The following is a 20800-nucleotide window of genomic DNA, read 5'->3' as shown; positions in this document are numbered from 1 at the left end:
GTTACAGAGGCAAGAAATGGTGGAAGGTGTTTGTGAAAATATTTGAAAGAGGCAAGGAGAAGAAGAAGAGAGTGGATCATGTGTTTAGGAGGTGTGATTTTTTTTTTTTTTTTTTAACTTAGAGACTTGCGTTTTGATAATTTTATTTAAAAAACAAAAATTGAAAGATTTAACATTCAGACAACACACATATGTCGACAACCTCTTTTTGCCTTTCACATTGAGAATGAATAGGGCCCTAAACCCAAACCCAATTTGACTCTAGTCTCACCCAAACTCAATTCAACTCTTATGATGAAGCTCGCCGTCACAAAAGGTGTCGTCACCGTTGATTCTCACGCACTCGACTTGAATCTTGACCCTATAAACAATGATTCCTAAATCCACCACTGATTAAGTCATGAAAAATTTTCATCGTATAGAAGTTAGGATGAAAATAATAAAATTTCCATTGTATAGAATAAGGGAAAAAAATAAAATGAATGATAATATTCATGCAGTTCTTTAATTTTATTTTTTTTCCTAAAATACGATTTTAGATACTTCATGCCTAATTTTGTTGCATGAAGGCAGTCGAAGACCTGAGAATAATGTATTATGCAAGCATTGGTTTTGATAACCTCCTTGCGTAGCCCAACAGGCCAGGCCCGGCCCAGCCCAGCCCAGCCCATGAACTGCAAAATTTGATGACTGTTGAGACTGAAATGTTGTGTTTTCTTTTTTGTTTTGTCAGAAATGTTGTGATAAACCAAGCTATCCTTATTCAGCCAGACAGACGATAGAGAATGTGGCCGCAAACATGTGTCTGCAAAAGTAGAAAAAGGACCTCATCACCGGCCAGAGGCTATCGGTTAGTAGGTTGAGTTCCTTTAAAGCATTGAAATTTGCTTTCTGTTGACCTCGATGGTAATAAATTAATAATTTAATAAAGCCAAAAGAACAATTTATTAAAATAGTATAACATTTGTATTTCAATTTTTGTCTTCTTCAAGACTTCAACATCATATTTAGTAAGCAATAATTAGTATACTGGATAAAATTTCAATCTCAACATGAGGGTAATTTCTCTAAAGGAATATTAATATATAACTGACAAGGCTGCAAGCCACAGGGAGATCGAGAGAAACAATCTATAATTCAACCTGTTATGAAATGAGAAAATAACTTTATCAAACTTACATTTTTTTTTTATAATCTTATTTATGTATGTAAAAATTGAAAAGTTAAATAAATAGAGCGAAGTGGAGAATGAAGATTGGGTGTTTCGAAACTCATGACGTTGTATAAACAACTCTCTGATATGATGTTAGATAACCACTTAACTCCAAAAGTTTAAGCTGTTAGCGAAAATACAATGCATATCAAACTTACAATAACAACTTTCTAGAATGATTATATTATTATTATTATTTATTTCAGCTCTCTGCATCATGCTATGCAATTTTGGTTCAACATCAACAACCTGCCATTGGAATTAACTCTGATGAAAATGGTAATGAATGTGTATAATCATGCAAATACTAAAATGGGATCCATATAAATATCCTAAAGCAATACCTTTCTTATGTGAAATGGGTGTGTGTATAATCATGCAAACATCCCACCACCCAATCACTCTCATACCCTCTTTACTCCCTCAACTTTATTTCACTTGGCCGGCTGGTAGCATGCTGCAAAATCCTCCACATTCTTCCAAATAAAGCCAAACTCTCAAAATGGAAGTGGTCGGTTTCTCAACATTATTGTAATTTTAAGCATGGACCGACTTCAAAAGTAGCTATTCCACTGAAAATTCTTAGTATGAAAGTGACTTATTTACACTCCAACTGACTCTGCAATGTTACCCTCTAATCGCAATGTTGTGTTATCACTTGCAAGTTGCAAGTTGGTGCTCAGAGTCAGAGTGGTCACATATACAGCTTCACATCTTATGGTATACCCTAGCCTCCATTCAACTTCGTAACATCGTGGGGTACCTTGCTTCTATTTAACCCTATGATGCCTAGCTGATGACTGTGACAATTGCTCCATCAAAATCCCAGTTGGGTTCTTTGAATGTCAAAAGCTTGAACATAGCTATAGCTTAGCTAGTGGAAGTTGAGGCCTATAAACTCTAGGATAACATAGAAGTAACGTGTTCTATAAGTAGCCCAAAAATCCCTCATTCTTTTTGCTCCACATTGCATATCTAATTGAAAGCCAAATGCACATGAACATGGTATGTGCTCGGCTACTTCTTATTCGAACTTTCTTCTTCTCTTTTTGTTTCTTCTTTCCTCCAGTACATGGTAGACTTCAAAGTAACACCAAGCATGAGGATTTGCTTCCAATATCTCAAGTTTCATTGCCGCCTTCTCCTGTCCCTGTAGCTGCTAGCCCAAGCTACAATGCTAATTTAGTTCATGGCACCACTGTTTTTAATGTAAAATCTTTTGGTGCCATTGGGGATGGTGTTACTGATGACACACAAGCGTTCAAGATGGCTTGGGACACTGCTTGTCTAACTGAAGATTCAGAGGTTCTTGTCCCCAGTGGCCATTACTTTATGATACAGTCTACAATATTCACAGGGCCATGTAAACCTGGCCTCACAATGCAGGTAACTAATGAAGTTTTATATAATCTGAAATTTGATTTAAATTCTAGAGATATAGAAAAGTTGGTAACTTATTTCTTAACCAAAATCTGATGTGTGTTCATTGGCTGGCTGATGAGAAGATTAATGGGACACTAATGGCACCAGATGGGCCTAAGTCATGGCCAAGAAATAGCAGTAAGCGCCAATGGCTGGTTTTCTACAGAATCAATGGAATGTCAATGCAAGGAGGTGGTGTAATAGATGGCAGAGGACAGAAATGGTGGAATCTTCCCTGCAAGCCCCACAAAGTAACACCATTAGTTATATTTTGAATAATACTATACAAACTATATATATTAATTACATCGTAGACTACCTCTCTAATAGATGTGGAATCCGCTATTGATTTTATTACTTTATTTTATCACTCCGAGCGAATATCTCACTGTTTCCTTGTTATGTATTGCAACAGGGGAGTAAGGGAACAACACTGCCTGGTCCTTGTGATAGCCCAGCTGTAAGTGCACTGTCAAAATTCTTCTGAATTATATCTAATTCTAAAGTAACATCATAATATTATTTACAGATTAATTTTCTGTTGCAGGCCATAAGATTTTTTATGAGCTCCAATCTGACAGTGAGAGGATTCAAACTTATGAACAGTCCCCAGTTTCATTTCCGGTTTGACAAATGTCAAAACGTCCACATAGAATCCCTGATTATAAACTCACCTGCTCTGAGCCCCAACACAGATGGAATTCACATAGAGAACACAAACAATGTGAAACTATATAATTCAGTCATCTCCAATGGTAATCTGAACATTTACACAACAGCAGCCTCCAATGAGACATTTCTTCTCCACTGCACAATCTCTCAAAAGCTGACCCTGCTCTTCGGTTATTAATATTTCATGTAGGTGATGACTGTGTATCAATTGGAGCAGGTTGCTATAATGTAGACATTAGGAATATTACTTGTGGTCCAAGTCATGGAATAAGGTACATCCACTGCTTCAAACATTGTACGGATGGTTTCTAAAGTTCCATTATTCTCTAAATTTTATTCAACAGACTTCAACCCCAAATCCTTTTTCTTCCTGCAGCATTGGAAGTCTCGGGAATAAAAATTCCCGAGCATGTGTTTCAAATATCACAGTTAGGGACTCAATCATCAAGCACTCAGACAATGGGGTTCGGATCAAAACTTGGCAAGGCGGATCAGGGGCTGTGTCAAGAGTAACATTCGACAATATTCACATGGACACTGTTCGAAACCCGATTTTGTTGGACCAATACTATTGCCAGACCAAGAAGTGCCCGAACCAGACCTCTGCAGTTCACATATCAGATATTGTGTACACAAGCATAAAAGGCACATATGATGTGAGAAGCCCACCTATGCATTTTGCTTGCAGTGACACCATGCCATGCACAAATCTCACTCTCTCTGAGGTGGAGCTGCTTCCTGCCCAAGAGCACTTTGTGTCAAACCCAATTTGCTGGAATGCTTATGGAACTATGCAGACCCTTACCATTCCACCAGCTTTGTGTTTGTTGCAAGGAGAGCCACAAATGTTGCCCCCGAATGATAATGATATGTGTTAACTAAAGTAAATTTAGATAGATAATCAAAAATCAAAGCTATTGTTAACATAATTATAAATAGTTGAGAGTAATCCAAAAATCTCATATATATATATAGTATATGGTTTATAATATTTCCAAGCTTTCTTTCTTTTCTTTTCCCTTGTGTTCTTCTTAATATCCAAGAGCTTGTCTGGTTGTGATAGGGTTAGATAATGGGTTTATACCAATCCAATTTACTATAATGGGTTTTTGAATTTTTGGTTAAATTCAAGATGTGTTCATGTTCAGCCCAATTTGAAAGAGTCTCTCCATGACTTTGTGAACGGAATACCTTTTGCAAGCAGTAAAGGCATGCGACAATGAGCATGCTAGGAGATTTGTGCTAAATCCTATTGATAATGGTAGGTGACTGCTACATGCGTTTAAAGCCCTGTTAATTTGAGCCTAGGATGATAATAATAAAACCAAAGACGAATAATAGAGAGTAGAATGTTGGCTCAATGAGGGACCATCAAGTGCCAGTGTAATACTGTTGCATAGGTCATAGAGGACCACATCACAATCTCATATATCTCTCAGTAGAGGAAAGAAACCACTGACTTTTGGCAATTCCAGATGCCACATCACAATGCTAAGTAATGCCCATTACTCAGAAAATAGTAGTTTGTCTAGTCATTTTGCATAATATCTTATCTCCATTCTTCATATCAAGTCAAGCAGTAGTGCTGCGCTGCTTGACATCCTCATCTTGGTCTCCTTATTCATTTCCAGGTGTTGCGATGTTCTGAGGCCGAGATTGCATTGATCTTTCAATTCATTTCAAAGTCTTTTGCTATATAATTGCATCCTAAAAAAGCAATTTTTTGCATTGATGCTTAAATATGTTTCCTTTTTCTACCTAAAATTAAGAAGGCAATGAAGGGTGGAGTAGGTTTTGACAATTAGAAAGTGGCACACCACTAATGGGATTTGGAGCCCAACACATGATTTGTGGGAGAAAACAAGGAAAAATAGACAAAAACTACAAAAAAAGAAAGGACATGGGAAATCTTTGATGCTTGGGGACCAGCGTATTTCAAAGTAGAAAACTAATCATCATCTCATTCTCAATTTTGGATTTTACATCTCAAGCCCATAACCATCTAAGCCTTTCATGAGTAAACTACAAGTTTCATGGCGGCTAGAGTCATGACACTTGCAGAAGCTGTCAGAATTTTGTTGTAGAGTTCTAATGCCCATGATATCTTTTGACTTTCTATTGCTTTGTTTTGGAGTCTCCCTTTTTTGTCAAGTTTCTTGTATATGGCTAATATAGTTATCGGATTTAGGTTCTTTCACTTACTCTACTTTTTCCTTTCGTTTATATAATATAACACTCGAGGGGATGGAGATCACACAAATATTAGCAAGCTCTATGAGCAAACTGGGATGTCATTCACAAACTGGATTTTGAAAAGTTTCAGCAAGTTTTCCGAAACCCTTCTGGAAAACATTTATGAAAATACATCATAAGAATGTTCCTTCGATGCAGTTTCCCTTAGATTACACTTTTTGATTATTCAAGCATTTCCATTAATGAAGCATCCATCCACCACAATAAATGCACGGACTTCATGCTAGCATACAATCGCGCTCTTTGGCATGCAGGTGTGGTTGGATGATTTTGGAGTACTAATATAATGAAGCAAGTACCTCTAACAAGGAAGCAGCAAATTGCATTTGGGTCTCCTTGTCTATGGTCAAGAAGAGGGGCACATGCACAAAGAGAGATTTAATCCCATTTTGCTCTGCAAACCGAAGGGAATGGTAGTAGACATAATTGCAAACAAAGCGGCCTGCATCATCTGAGGTCATCACCTCGTAACCCTTCTTTGCCAAGGCCTTGGTTATCTCCTCAACGGGAAGAGAAGTCTGCACACAATCAGAACATGAAATCCTTTCAAGATTGATGAAAACGAGGCACGTTGTAGTCATGCATTATCATAATCACACTAAATTACAAAGTCAGACTTGTGAATCAACCATCATTATAGTATTGCTAAATACCATTATGTACCAGACATACGGTGAAGGTATAATCAGCAGAATAATGGCAACATATTGAAGCTTTCACATTTTTCAAATATTTAAGCAACATATATTTGGTCAATTGTGAAAGTTTCTAGACACAATGGTCCCCATTTAACAGAATACTTTTGAAGTTGTACTACCATTCAGGGTAATCATCACTTCACGGTTTCCTTTGTTCACCATGCACATGAAGGCCTGTCTTCCAAAATGTGCTTCCATGCCATCAGGCTACTCCAATAAAGGAAAAAAAATGTCTATGCTACCCTTTGCATGGAACAAATTGAACAACAATCCAGGCACAAAAAGATCACTCATGATTGCATATACTGCAATATAAGGGCATTGAACAATTAAGAAAGTGCTTTAAGGTATAAAGCCAGCCTAGTTTTAAAGACAAGTTCAGTCCAAAGCAGGTATCCTTTAATTAATTATGATAAAATATATGAGGTCCAAGAGAAAATACTATAAATTTTTTGAAAACATATAATAAAAGAATCATGGTCACCCATTCTACCTCTCGTATATGTGAAATTCCACCATCTGAAGGAATAATGGGTACTTTCTGCAAAAAGACAGTAAAAGTTAAAACAAAATCTGAAAAATTTGGACCCCCATGTCAAATAAAATCCCAATGCACCAGAGAAAAAACCCTTAGAAGTTCTATCTAACCTGAGGCTTCCATCCCAACTCATCAGGGCAACGAAATGTAGCTTCATTGACAGCTTGATGCTCAATGGCAAACTTTGTTGCACCACTATTAACTCCAAAGTGTACCTAAATAATATGGTTGAAATTTATAAAGGGTTACATGACCATGAATACATATATGCGAGTACTACAATCATACCGATGAAATGCTCTCAGGTTGATGTTATTGGAAGAAGCTCTGTTATTTATTTTAAGTTCTAGAATGTAATTCTAGTAAAATCTTTAATATATGGTGCAACATATAGAGAAACATATGGAAAAGGGCCAATCATGATATCTATATCCAACTCTGATGTTATATATATTCTTAGAGCTGTATCCAGTTCCTATATAAACAATCAGAAGCTTTATTTAAAGGAGAAATGAGAAACATATTTTAGTCTCAAGTACTGAACCCGGACCATGCTGATGTTCTTAGAGATGTAGGAGTTTTTTAAGTCATTAACTAATTACATATGCTTTTCTGATCAGCCTCTATATCTCTAACGTAAAGACAGAAAGAAAGGGCACTTGAAAAAAGTGTGATTCAGCAATATACATACAAACTGAGAAGCGATTTGACTAGACTTGAGAACAACTGACCCAAATAATTCTGCTGGAATTTGAAGAATCCTTCTCACTGATAGCAGACCGCAATGTCTGGTATAGGGGAACAAGTGCTCCTTGTCCTGCAGTCTCAAGAATGTTGCAACTTCCAAGAACCAGACCTTTTGGTGAACCCTTCTTCTTCACATACTCTGTGAGATTACTGACAATTGTCTCAGTTGGATTCTCTGAAACTCCATGGAATTTCTTAAAACCCGTCACATGAATTGTTACTGTTGGAGGCCCTTCGGACCCCATTTACCAGTTATTATGTAGTTGAGGTATGTGTTATAGCATCAAATCAGAAGAAATATCTAAGTACCTGCAACAAACAACAGGAAACGAGTGAACAAAATGCAGGGCCACAAACACAACATATAGAATTAGGAAGTTTCCATGTCTACCATCAACGTACCTCCCCAATTTGATGGACTGTTGCTGAATTTTCATTAGGTCAAGCAACAAATGAATTTCATTTTAATCATTGAAATAATTCACAGCTCTTAAATTTTTTATATACAAAGCACATTGCTTTCTTATAGGCGAAAGCTAAATCCTAACAGATTCATTATATCAATGCTCTTCCTTGAAATCATGCTCATAGCATAGTACTAATATAGCTAATACCATGATGTAACAGTTAAACAATTATACGAATGGATACTGCCAAAACAGTTAAATTTAAAACAATTAACAATAATCTAGAAATTATAACAGCAACAGTCGTTGAATCTATCGAGTTCTGTTGAACCAGTCAATGAAGCCAATTTTCATTTCTTTTAGATAAGCATCTTATTCTTTGTCACCTTATGAGACTGAAAACAAGTTTTGATTTGAAAAACCAAAGGGAATACAAAGAATTGCAAATCCCCATAGCCAGAATCGTAGAGAAAGCAGCTACCAAATGAGAAATGGTTGTGTATAAAGGCAGAAACTAAAACCAGCTGACAAACAATAAAACTTTTGAATTGAGGAGAAAACAAAGAACCCAGTATCTGACACCGCATGAAGATCAAACAAAACAAGCAATCGGATCCTAAGACACGGACAAACAAAAGCAGATTAGACCCAGATGAAAGCAAAGCCATCTTAACCCAAAAGTAAAACAAAAACGCAATTGGAATGAAACTGATCAGACACCCAGATGGTGATATATGTGGAAAGACCCAGAAATATATCTACCTTGAAAAACAAAGCCTTGTAATAAAAACATGTACTGTTGTTGTGAAAATTATATCAAAGAATTGAAATAAGAAGAGTTTTCTTGCCTGAATCTTCACGGAAAGAAATATGCCCCACCCACCAGTCTTATCCGCTCAAAGATGATTTATTTACAACAGATTGAGAGAGAGAGAGAGAGAGAGAGAGAGAGAGAGAGAGAGAGAGGGAGGGTTATGTTAAAAGAACGTGTTAGTGCCTTAGGCCTTCCACTATGCACCGGATTTTGTGACCCAAAAACCCATTTTGGGCCACAAATGGGTCACAACTCTTCACTACGGGCCGGAATGTGTGACCCAAATGCAAGTGTAACCCAAAGTGTAACTCAGAAGTGGGTTTCATGTGTGACCCAAAATGGGCTGTGACCCAAATGAGCTTTAAGCCCACGTGAAGGAGTTGTGACCGGTTCAAGGCTGAAGACAGAGGTGGGCCCCGCGCCTGACAAAGCTGACGAGCGGCTGCTGTTGGCTGACGCAGCTGTCGGCTGACGCAAGCGCACTCGGAGTCCACGCTGCCTCCCTTCGTTCGTTGACGCGTGGCTGCTGCTGAAACTCACCAACGGTCCAGATCGGCCGACCGTTGGTGATCAACGGCTGCTGCGTTTTGGGCTTTTTTTTTTTTTTTTTTTTTTTTTTAGATGGGCCGGGGATGGATCTAACGGCTGGGATTAATGGACCGTTGATAATCAACGGTCCAGATCGGCCTTTTCTTTTTTTTTTTAAACAAATATTTAATAAATCATTTAAAATATATATAATATCCGAAAAATTGCCAAAAAATTTCGAAAAAATTTTAAAAAATTCCCCAAACCCTCCAACAGCTATATTTTCAAGGATGTCTATATATATCACACAACACTCATATGGTTTCATCACAATTTACAACCTTTGTTTACCAAATTGATTGGAAATTTTTTTTTCTTTGTCATGGCTCCAAGAGGAAGTGCTTGGGTGGTAGCTGAAGATGAAGCCCTAGTGATGGCATACCTAGAGAGGTCTCCCGACGGTTGTCTTGGTGCCCAAATTAGAGCCGCCATGCTTTGGGAACAAATTTATGAAATTTTCAAGCGTAACATGGGGGGTGAAACAATTCGTAAGGTTGGCGGTGTTAAAGCACGATTCAAAGATATTGCGCGTGATTGCAACAAATTTTATGCTTGCTTATTGGAGGCCGAGCGAATGCGTGCAAGCGGTGCAAATGATGCCAATGTGGTAAGTTTTTATGCATTTATATATTTGCATGATTATTTTTTGTATCCTCCAATTATCAAGCATATTTATATATTTGTATAATTATTATATGTTTTGTTTATAAATGAAGCATATTTATATAATGGTATTACTATTTTATTGTTTTGTATATGTATCAAACATATTTATATATTTGTATGATTATTTTTGGTTGTGTTTATAAATGTAGCATATTTGTATAATGATATTATTATATTGTATTTCCACTATTTTGTTTATCTATCAAGCATATTTATATATTTGTATGATGTTGGTTTTTGTTTTGTTTATAAATGTAGCAAATTTACTATTTATGTAAGTTATGTTTGCATTTCCACAAGAAAATTTATATATTTTTATTTTTATTTTATTATTGTAGTTTACGCAAGCACTTGAAGGCTTTCGAAACAAGACTGGATTCAAGTTTCCATGGGTGCACATTTGGGAAAAAATAAAGGAAAGTGCAAAGTATGCTGCCGTTCATGCTCCTGTTCGGGTTAGTGATTCAGAGACCCCCGCCACCGACGATGCCGACACTCCCGCCGATGATGATCCCGAGGAGACCGATCCAGTCATACCACTTGGCGAGGACGAAAACCCACCACCATTCCAACCATGCGGTTCCTCGCGGCCAAGGCCACCAGGGAGAAACCATGCAAAACGGGCCAAGGCAGCCGAGCCCGTCCAAACTCATATGGTTGAGGCAGTAGATCATTATAATGAAAATTCAAGGATTTTCATACAAACGAGAGTTGACAGAGAGCGTGCAAGGAGTGAAAGAGACGCCGCAAAGGACGCAAGAGAAAGGATGAGGATCGAGAGGCAGCTAGAATGGGAAGAACAAAATATTATGGGCCAAGACCTCTCCAAAATGAATGATGGGCAACGGATGTATTGGGAGCAAAAGATGGCTGAAGTCATTGCAAGGAGGCAAATGCGTGCTAACCACCATTCGGAGTCCACTCCATCTGGATACTACCCGGATCTTTCCAACCTCACTCACTCAAACCAGGGGTACCCGCCTAATAATTAGAATTAGACCTTGCTCTTCAATTGTGTTTTTTAGTTTGAATGTTAATCTTGTTTTAAATTATGTTTGCTCTTTAATTGTATCCTTTAATTTGAACGTCAATCTTGTTTTAAGTCATGGTTTGCTATTTATTCAATTAATGTTTGCATTTCCACCCAACATTGGATTCTCCCTTATTAACCACAGACTGATGCATGCTTTACAGTAGATAAGACTGATGCATGCTTTACAGTAGATAAGACTGATGCATGCTTTACAGTAGATAAGACTGATGCATGCTTTACAGTAGATAAGACTGATGCATGAAATGACTACACCATCATAAAGCAAATGAATGTGGACCATTCATTCGTTATCTCAAATGCAAGTGGTTTCAGTATAAATACCACTATATTTACCATGTTACACTCAATCTTATTTCAGGATCATTTCTCATTCCATAAACACCCAAATGAATACTTTGTATGTGTATTCATCCTCCTCCTCGTCTTCGGACTCTGATGCTGAATGGGATAGGGAAGAGGATGGAAGGGAGATGGTGGGTAAGTTGATTGTGTCAATGGGTCATACCGTCGTCGCCGGTACACCAAGGCATGGCGGTACTTCTTCAAATCGCCGGTACACACACCGGAATCGAGAAGCCGCCCACGAACGTCTCATGGACAACTACTTCATCCCCTCGCCAATCGAGGACACCGTGACTTTCCGCAGGCGATACCGCATGCACCAACCGCTATTCAATAGAATTCTCGAAGCGGTCTGCCTCCAGGATGAGTATTTCCGGCCAACAGTTGATGCCGTCGGTAGAGTGGGTTGCACACCTCACCAAAAGGTGACTGCAGCACTGCGGGTGATGGCATATGGCATTCCATATGATTTGGTCTCAGAGTCAATGACCATTAGCCAAACCACCATACGACAATCATTCTTGAAGTTCGTGAGAGCCATCACTGACGTCTTCGGACCAGAGTATCTCCGGAGGCCTACTCCGGCCGATTTGAGGAAACTTTTGCGAAAGGGGAGCCGTAGAGGATTTCCAGGTATGATTGGTAGCTTGGATTGCATGCATTGGGTATGGCAAAATTGCCCAATGGCCGAGCAAGCTGTGTACCGTGGGCATTATCGTGTCCCAACAGTTATCCTTGAAGCCGTTGCTGGGTACGACACGTGGATATGGCATGCAAATTTTGGTATACCTGGGTCGAATAATGATATCAATGTGCTGGACTGTTCTCATCTCTTTGATGATATGATTTCCGGCCGAAACCACAGGGTGAAATTCACTGTGAATGGGATAGACTACACCATTCCATACTTTCTTGCAGATGGGATCTACCCTCAATGGTCAACTCTTATCACTACATTGCACAGTCCCGTTCTTCCCCACCATAAGTTGTTTGCCGCTCGACAGGAGGGATACAGGAAGGATGTGGAGAGGGCGTTCGGAATTTTAAAAGCCCGGTGGCAGATTATAAAACGACCTGCTCGTTATTGGCGTCCGATTGAGCTTGGGTATATCATGAAGGCGTGCATAATATTGCACAATATGATCGTGGAGGATGAGCGCCCTGAGGATGACGGTAGGGATGACCCAATAGACCCAGAAGCGAGCACTAGAAGGGCAGAAGCTGAATACGAAGGTGTAGAACCATGTCCGACCGGTGCCGCTCCATCATCATTACCTGAGATGAATGTTCGTCGGAATTTGCTTAGGGACCGAAATGTCAACGAATCCCTAAAAACTAATTTGATTGAGCACATCTGGATCCGAGAGGGGAACCCACCACTTGCCCCAACATATTGACGTGGGTGTCAATTCTTCATCATCGGGCTCCGAATAAGAAGTTCGATTCATTTTCTGTCATGTCGAATGCAGTTGTTGTTGTTGTTTTTTCTTTAAATCATCGTATTGTTCTTGTTTTTCCTTTTAGTGATCATGTTGTACTTGTTTTTCCTTTAAATCATCGTGTTGTTTTTCTTGTTTGTGGTTGTTGAAGTCCCGATGTTGTAAGGCTTATGTTGTCTAATTTATGAAATTTTCTTATTTTAAATATATTCAATATTGACCTTATTTTAAAGATCTCATTAAAATAAGATCACTACAATCATTTTTATTATACTTTAAATTTAAAATTATCAATTAAATATCACTTAATCAATATTAGGCATATTTTAAATATGTATAAAACACTGTGACCCAAAATGGGTCACAGCACCATAAATGGGAGATTTGGGTCACAGCACTATTTGTGACCCAAAATGGGTTTTGGGTCACAAAAAATGGCTTTACCATAGTGGAAGGCCTTAGTGGGAGGGTCACTATCAAACAACAAAAACAGCGTAGATGTACATGTTTATGGACTTATATAATTATTAACAATATTTAATTGTTGTATAATATTTAGTAATGAGTCTAATGACGGACTTTGGATTAGCATGCACCACAAATTGCATACATTCTTTATTGGAGTTGGCAAACTGTAGACTGTAGAAGACACTTTCTTTTTCTTTTCCCTGGTTCTCTCTCTGTTTATCCAATGATTTGTCGTTTATTGTTTACTGTGTTTCGGTCCTACCAAGAAGAAAAACTTAACCCAATGGTACTACTTCGAGTTCTATTTTGTTTTCTTTTCATAGGATCACATGTGGGTTTGTCACAGATTTTACCATAACTAGTTTTACTGTTTTACATCATAATTTAAAGGTTTTTCCTTTTTTGGAAAAATCTTTATAAGATTTGTATTTTGTAGTTATCAAAACCACTAGAAAACTTACAGAGGGATCTTATTTTTTGTTTAAGAGAAATCTCCAAGCTAAAGTCTTTTTATAATAATTAATCACGTAATTTTTACATACAGAATAACTGTAAAATAGACTTATAAACACCATTTTATCCAATAATTAGTGTGCATCCAAAGTTTCAATAATTGGATAATTAAAATTAATGGGGTTGGTGGTTATTTGATTGACACCTTCCAGCCTATACTCCTGGTCAGTTGGTCCCTTAAGAGTTCATACAATAACATTGAATTACACAATAAATAATTAAATAGCATTCGAGAGAGACTGTGACAGAGTTGGGTGTAAATGGGCTATAGAGATCTAAAAAAAACTACACCCAACCCAAACAATTGGGTGGGGTTTCCTTCCAGGCCCATCACAAAGCCCTGATTTTATATTATTTCTTTTTTATGTTTTTTGATAAAGACAAAGACCCTGATTGTAAACAAACGACAAACTATGTGACGTACTAAGACAAATAGACATAATGATGATGTAGTACAGACCAAATCTAAGAGTCTAAAGATACGATCATATCACAGCCGTCAATTCCCTTATGCACTTAATCATCTAATGCGCAGCCGTAGGATCAACAACCTTAACCCCACTCCCAGTCAATGACAGAGTGACAGTTTATCTGCTGCACCCAAAACCTTCATCTTTGGTTACAACCGTCCTCCATATTTTTCTACTGAGAGCACACGCTCTCAGAACCTTAAAAGGGACCACCTTAAACCTGAGCTGCTAAACAGGTTGAAGGATGACGATGATGTCACTTTCAGCTGTCTCTGCACCTTATTGGGAGTCCTCAGTTTCAAGGCCAGTCCATCTCTGTTCCAGTGCTTTCCAGTTCTCTTTTGGGGTGCGTTCTCGATCATCAATAGTTTCTAGAATTTGTATGTATGTATGTCTGCATTTGTACTTTATCTCTGTTTGTGTGTATGGTGTTAAGGTTATGTTTCGTGAAATGGTGTGTTGTGGTTTCTGTGAAAATTGGAGGGAGGCAGTGAAAGTTTTGGACTTTTTAGACCGAAAAGGGAGATGGGTCTAGTAAATTTCAGCAATTGGTGTTGAAGTTGAGTTCAGAGTTTAAATCTAAATACGCAGAAAGGAAAAAGTGAAATGAAAAATGGAAATGGTCAAATTTGTTTTCTTTGCTTTTTCTTGTGTTTTCTGGGAAACCAAGCAGAAGGTAATGAGAGACAATTTCTAAGCATTGTTTTTTAATATTCTAATATGATGCAGTACTCAGATAGGAAAAAGAAGGACTTTTGTAAATGGGTGATGAAATTTTCAGTTTACGCACCATGAGTGTGATCTTGTTTGTTGATATATTAAACTTCTAAATTCCAAGCACTGAATTTGGGACCAAAATATATCGGCAGGTCTTTGAGGAAGATGTAGGAATGTCATTATGGTTTGAACTCTAGGTTTTAAGGTTATGACATTTTTACCATCTTCCTCTTTTTTTCTCCTTTTCTTTTTAAATATATAATGAAATTCATTTTTGGTCTCATTAGATTTCTAGAGGGAATGAGAAACTGAAAAGAGAGATTTGGGGGAGATCAAAGTGTGTATAATTTGGTGATTTAATAGCTTCATTCAGTAGAATTTACTATTTCGGCATATATTTTTCCCCTGTATACTCTATGGATGGCAATTTAGGCCTGATTGGTGGGGATTCGGTCTGCCCTCTTTGCAATAAGCTAGGAGCCCAGGAATCCCTGAAAATCCCAGAGTGGAGATGGGCATGGACAGGGATAAGTTCATCCCTGCCTCATATGCATATTATATAAGTAACTTTATAGGTTCACCCCCTCTTTATTCCATTTTCTTTTTTTGTTTCTTCATCTTCTTTTCTATTTTAAACTTGGTTGGAAGTATTGTTTGGTGGTGTTTTTAGATATTGAAGAATGGTGGTGGTAGCATTGATAGTGTAGGGTGGGGACCGGTATCACTGCCCATCCCAGAAGTGGGAATGGGGCAGGGATGGGGCATAATTTCTAACTTTTCCAGCTCCGTACTGGCCGGTTGTCATCTGTACTATACTCCACGTTTTCCATAATATATGAAATTAAGGAAAAATTCTTTCTTTTTCCTGTTTGTATGCAGGCTCCAGCAAACTACTTCCAAACTCGGTCAGGTGGGCGAGTTGTGCTTCATGGAGGACCTGTCCATTTCTGCCGAAGATTTTGTGGCTTAAAACAATGGATACTTGAGAACCTACACCGTCAACAGCATAAGAGAAAACTTGGACCTATAAATGAGTATAAGAGTATTAAAAATCAAGTCAAAGATCATTTAACAGACTATTCTGATTCGACTTTATCACAACAAGGTATATGGTACATTAACTATAAAATTGGACGATGGTTAGTAATAACTTTCCATTATCAATTCTGTTCATAAAAGACTTGGTGTTTTTCAATTACTGCTCTTCTTTTCATGGTAAAAAATCTTTATAGATTCTAGATGGTGTAACTGCATATTCAAATGATGAAACCACAAAAATAACTTCACAACATGAACAAAGCTCTTTATCAAGTTTCCAACCACATGTTTCTGTAGAAGTGTCGACTACTTATGTGGAATCTCCTTCTATGCCACAAACACATTCCTCCAAGTTTCCCATTGAGTGTGGTGCAGGACCCTCACTCTGCATTGCAGTCATAGGAGCAACTGGTGAGCTGGCAAGGGGAAAGATTTTTCCAGCACTTTTTGCTCTGTATTACAGTGGCTTTCTTCCTGAGGTAGGATGACTTATATCTTTGTCCAGCTGGGTTTTTAACATGGTCTTAGCTAAAAGAAAAACTGGATAACATAAGAAAATACAATGATGATCCTGTTTGGCCATGAATCAAGTTATATAAAGTTGTTCTACATTTCATTTATGTAAAAAGGTGTTTCTTTCTCATTGTTTTAATTTTTGACTGCAGGATGTAAGTATCTTTGGTTATTCGAGAAATAATATTACAGATGAAGATCTGAGATCCATGATTGCTTCAACTTTGACTTGCCGTGTCGAGCATCAGTATGCTTCTTCTGTCCCCCAAATTCCATGTCATGTCTTCTAGTTTCATATTTTTTTCATATTTAATTGCATCTGTTTTCAAAGGGCCTTAAGTTTTTCATGTAGTAAAGATGTCTGAATTTTAAGTTGACCATTGGACATACAAATACTTCTCAGAGAAAACTGTGGAGACAAAATGGATGTTTTCCTTAGTAGAACACACTACATTAACGGAGGCTATGACAACAGAGAAGGGATGTCAAAACTCCATGTGCTGATGAAGCAGTTTGAGGTAAAATTAATGCACAGATATTTAGAATATATTTCTTGTTTTAAGTGGTTCTTATAGTCTTATTTGACTTTCCAACGTAACTAGCTGGATGCTTTTGATAATTGACTCTGTAACAGCTAACCTACTTCAGGGAAAATCTGAAGCTAACAGGATATTTTACCTCTCTGTGCCACAAGAAGCACTCATAAACGTTGCAAGTTCTGTTGCGGATAATGCCCAAACCCTGAAGGGCTGGAATCGTGTAATTATTGAGAAACCTTTTGGCTTTGATGCATTATCATCTCATCGGTTGACTCAGTCTCTTCTTTCTAAGTTTGAGGAGAAACAAATTTACAGGTCTCTGGCATTCTGTTTATACTTTCAATACATATCAAACAGAAGATTTAAGTTGTCCATTCTCGTATAACATACACAGTCTATTATTTCAGGATTGATCATCTTTTAGGAAGGAACCTTATAGAAAATCTCACGGTTTTAAGGTTTGCTAATCTAGTTTTTGAGCCACTGTGGAGTCGTACATATATACGCAATGTACAGGTAACGTATTCTAATATATCTTTGTCATTTAATGAATCTTATGTATCCTTTATATGTATTTTTATGTGAAACATTAAATTATGTTCCAGGTCATTTTATCAGAAGACTTGGGTGTCCAAGCTGGAAAGTAAGACTGGTGGCTTAATTATCATTGTTTTTCGAGTAAATATTGTAAAAACTAAAAGAATCGCCATGATAATTTATGTTCTTGTCCTTTCATGCAGGTACTTTGATGGTTATGGGATCATTCGCGACATAGTACACAGTCATATACTTCAAACCATAGCATTGCTTGCCATGGAACCACCAATAAGTCTAGATGGGGAAGATATACGAAATGAAAAGGTATGCTTGCATGTTATACTTTTCTCTTTGTTATCTGTACAGTTGTTCTGATGAAAAGCTTCTTTTTAGGCCAAGCTTCTGAGATCAGTTCGGAAATTGGAGCCTAGTGATGTTATTCTTGGCCAGTATAAAGCAAGTACCGGAGATAAGGTTGATGTATATATGAACAGCCTGACCCCCACATACTTTTCTGCTGCATTGTACATTGACAATGCACGGTGGGATGGTGTGCCTTTCTTGATCAAAGCTGGCATGGGACTCATCCAACACAGGTTAGATCTGTTGGACAAGACTGCATCTTTTACATCACTGATCATCTTAGTGTACATGCATCTTTTACATTAAAATGATTAGTGCTGGGAAAAAATTGGTCTAAACTTGTTCTAGCTTAACAACTTAGAGTCTACTTACCCAAGTACACTGCAGGGTGGAGATACGCATACAGTTTGATCATGTCCCGGGAAACCTTTATCGTGAGCGTATGGGACATAATATCAATCACGCTACTAATGAGCTGATTCTGTGTGATACTCCGGATGAAGCCATCCTACTCAGGGTTAACAATAAGATTCCAGGATTGGGGTTGCAGTTGGATTCTCCAGAACTGAACTTGCTATATAAGGATAAGTAAGTACTCTAGTATTGCAAGGTTTACTCCAATACAATTGCTATCTATACAGTGATGTCAATGTACTTGTCGTAGTATGACCTAAAGGTGTTTTTTGGTCTTAATATGGCAGGTACAATGTAGAGGTTCCTGATTCATATGAGCATCTTCTTCTGGATGTCATTGATGGAGACAACCATCTCTTTTTAAGAAGCGATGAGCTTGCAGCTGCATGGAACATTCTAACTCCAGTACTGCATGAGATCGACAAGAAAAATATCGCACCAGAGCTGTACGAGTTGGGGGGTAGAGGTCCAGTTGGAGCATATTATCTGTGGGCAAAGCATGGGGTTCGGTGGGCAGAGGACTAGCCAAGCATTCTGTTAAGTTATTTTCTTGAACAACCAAATTAGTGACTTGTAGTAAATGTGTTAGGTATTTCACCACTTTGTTGGCTCTTTCTTTACCTGTCATGTAATATAGGATTCATCATCATTTTCATTTTTCATGTTGTTGTGTTCCTTCCCTTGATCCTAGAAGCCATTAGATTGAATCTGTAACCCATGTACTCACCAGTGTAAATTTCCTTTGTTCCCAATATCACACTGGTATAATGCAGATCTTCTGGGCTGCTTCAGATTGCCATGAAATCCTGAGACTGACCAACAGTCTGATTTAATAATGGAGCAATCAGGGTCATGTGAATTGGGGTGCCTTGTGAGTTGTGATCTATTCAATTTCAATTTGGGTCCTACCATAGTTTTATGACTTTGGATTTGGACGAATTTGACGCAGGCCACATATTCCTAAAATCATGTAACTTAATGGTTCTCGCAAAGTAGTTTTGTTGGTTGGTGGACTGTTTCTATAATTATAAGCTTGCAAATTTCACCTTCAATTTGGCCAAGTTAATTTCATATACACTTCTGAGTAGGATGAACCGAAATGCTTAAGGAAATCATATATGTTTTATTATTGGGGTTGGTAGATTGAGGAGTGTCGTGTAGTGTAGTTTGTTTTGTGGTTGGGCTTGATCCCCGAATGTTACCCCAAAAAAAAAAAAAAAGTAATTATTGGTGGATAATAAATAGGTATCCAAGCTGAGGAAGAACAAATGGACACTCTCCACATGGGAATCAAAAAATAAGTGGAACTCACTTTAAAATCAAGAATCACTTTTCTAATTTCATTTTTTGCTAGGAACATGGTATTGACTATTGACTCTCATTTCATCCGAAGTCATTAATTCATGCTATAAGCCTATAAGTACCCTTAATTTTTTCAATACTTCAAAAATACCCATTAAGAAAATAAATTTTTTTTAAATACCACTCAAACTTTTTAATAATTAACTTGCTCTTATTCTAATTCATGATTATTAGTAAACACATAAGTAAAATAAATTTTATTTTCATTCTCATTCTAGATGGTTAATAAAGAACTTAATAAAAATGATTTATCATCACTCCAATTCTTTCTCTCATCGATTCTTTCTCACTCCAATTCTTTTTTTCTCTCGATCCATATTAGTAAAGGTGACCTAAAAAAAAAGCAAGTTGATAGTGAAAATTGAATAAAGAACAAACACATGTTGCATACTGACACACTATGACCTCTTAGGCTCTTACCCAAAAGAAAAAAGAAAAAACCAAACAAACAAAAAGAAAATGTAGATTATGACCCAAAATATCAAGGAATCAAAGCTGCCAGGAAGATGAAGATTCCATATTATCACATGTCATAATGCTTTGGTCACACGTAGACATATATAGTTGGTGGAACCATTACGTTATGGGAGTGACGTAAACAATTATCTGATCTGGTTACCCACCCAATAACGTTAATTGACCTTCATACCCACTGCTTGCTTATGAGATTTGAATCTGTTCAAGTCAAATATGTAGAGTTTCAAATGGGCATTCTTGTGACTCTTGTCAATGTGAATGTCAATCAGTGACTTTCTTGATAAAATTTACACGGCAAGACTCTCTATTAAGAGTCAAGTAACACGGTTTTAATCAGTTCATGAATTCATTATCAATTCTCTCTTTTTCTCTCTCTGATACACACAAACGTCAATAAATAAACAGTGCAGAAAACAAACTGAAGTGGATTGCTTCTCTCTCTCTCACTCAACACACATTAAGTAATAGGCACTACACTATAGAAAAAGACCATATTCATATCTAGTCTTAAACAAACAATTACACACACTCTCTCT

The 20800-nt window shown here is 37.5% G+C and overlaps 4 protein-coding genes across 6 annotated transcripts; 3 read left to right on the top strand and 1 right to left on the bottom strand.

Annotated features, from left to right (window-relative positions):
• The first annotated feature begins 2197 nt into the window (after positions 1-2197).
• On the top strand, positions 2198-4185 carry LOC147281186 (polygalacturonase At1g48100-like). Its single transcript, XM_086246679.1, has 6 exons — positions 2198-2599; positions 2719-2886; positions 3051-3095; positions 3183-3390; positions 3498-3579; positions 3684-4185. Exons 1-6 carry the CDS (start codon positions 2204-2206, stop codon positions 4183-4185), a joined length of 1401 nt encoding a protein of 466 aa, XP_086102805.1. The 5' UTR covers positions 2198-2203.
• Positions 4186-5567: 1382 nt separating this feature from the next.
• Positions 5568-8916, bottom strand: LOC147281185 (Peptidase C15, pyroglutamyl peptidase I-like protein). Of its 2 annotated transcripts, none has more exons than XM_086246704.1 (5): positions 8799-8916; positions 7528-7852; positions 6907-7011; positions 6752-6799; positions 5568-6078 (listed from the first exon to the last, which is right to left on the bottom strand). In XM_086246704.1, exons 2-5 carry the CDS (start codon positions 7786-7788, stop codon positions 5839-5841), a joined length of 654 nt encoding a protein of 217 aa, XP_086102830.1. In that variant the 5' UTR covers positions 7789-7852; positions 8799-8916; the 3' UTR covers positions 5568-5838. The 2 variants fall into 2 exon arrangements, with proteins under 2 accessions (XP_086102830.1, XP_086102832.1); XM_086246706.1 differs by having other exon boundaries at positions 8713-8850.
• A 758-nt stretch (positions 8917-9674) lies between these two features.
• LOC147281184 (uncharacterized) lies at positions 9675-12811 on the top strand. Its single transcript, XM_086246512.1, has 3 exons — positions 9675-9959; positions 10357-10991; positions 11431-12811. Exons 1-3 carry the CDS (start codon positions 9675-9677, stop codon positions 12809-12811), a joined length of 2301 nt encoding a protein of 766 aa, XP_086102638.1.
• A 1656-nt stretch (positions 12812-14467) lies between these two features.
• Positions 14468-19229, top strand: G6PD4 (glucose-6-phosphate dehydrogenase 4). Of its 2 annotated transcripts, none has more exons than XM_086246169.1 (12): positions 14468-14650; positions 15901-16126; positions 16435-16538; positions 16725-16819; positions 16976-17090; positions 17221-17426; positions 17519-17627; positions 17717-17754; positions 17852-17972; positions 18042-18244; positions 18399-18599; positions 18713-19229. In XM_086246169.1, the coding sequence occupies exons 1-12, from the start codon at positions 14549-14551 to the stop codon at positions 18948-18950; spliced, it is 1758 nt and encodes a 585-aa protein (XP_086102295.1). In that variant the 5' UTR covers positions 14468-14548; the 3' UTR covers positions 18951-19229. The 2 variants fall into 2 exon arrangements, with proteins under 2 accessions (XP_086102295.1, XP_086102294.1); XM_086246168.1 differs by having other exon boundaries at positions 16357-16538.
• Positions 19230-20800: the final 1571 nt, after the last annotated feature.

The sequence above is a fragment of the Dryas octopetala genome, chromosome 6 (genome assembly GCF_963921425.1).
Source record: "Dryas octopetala chromosome 6, drDryOcto1.1, whole genome shotgun sequence".
NCBI lineage: Eukaryota > Viridiplantae > Streptophyta > Magnoliopsida > Rosales > Rosaceae > Dryas > Dryas octopetala.
Note: the sequence above shows the minus strand (reverse complement) of the source record. Positions and strands in the feature narration are given on the sequence as shown.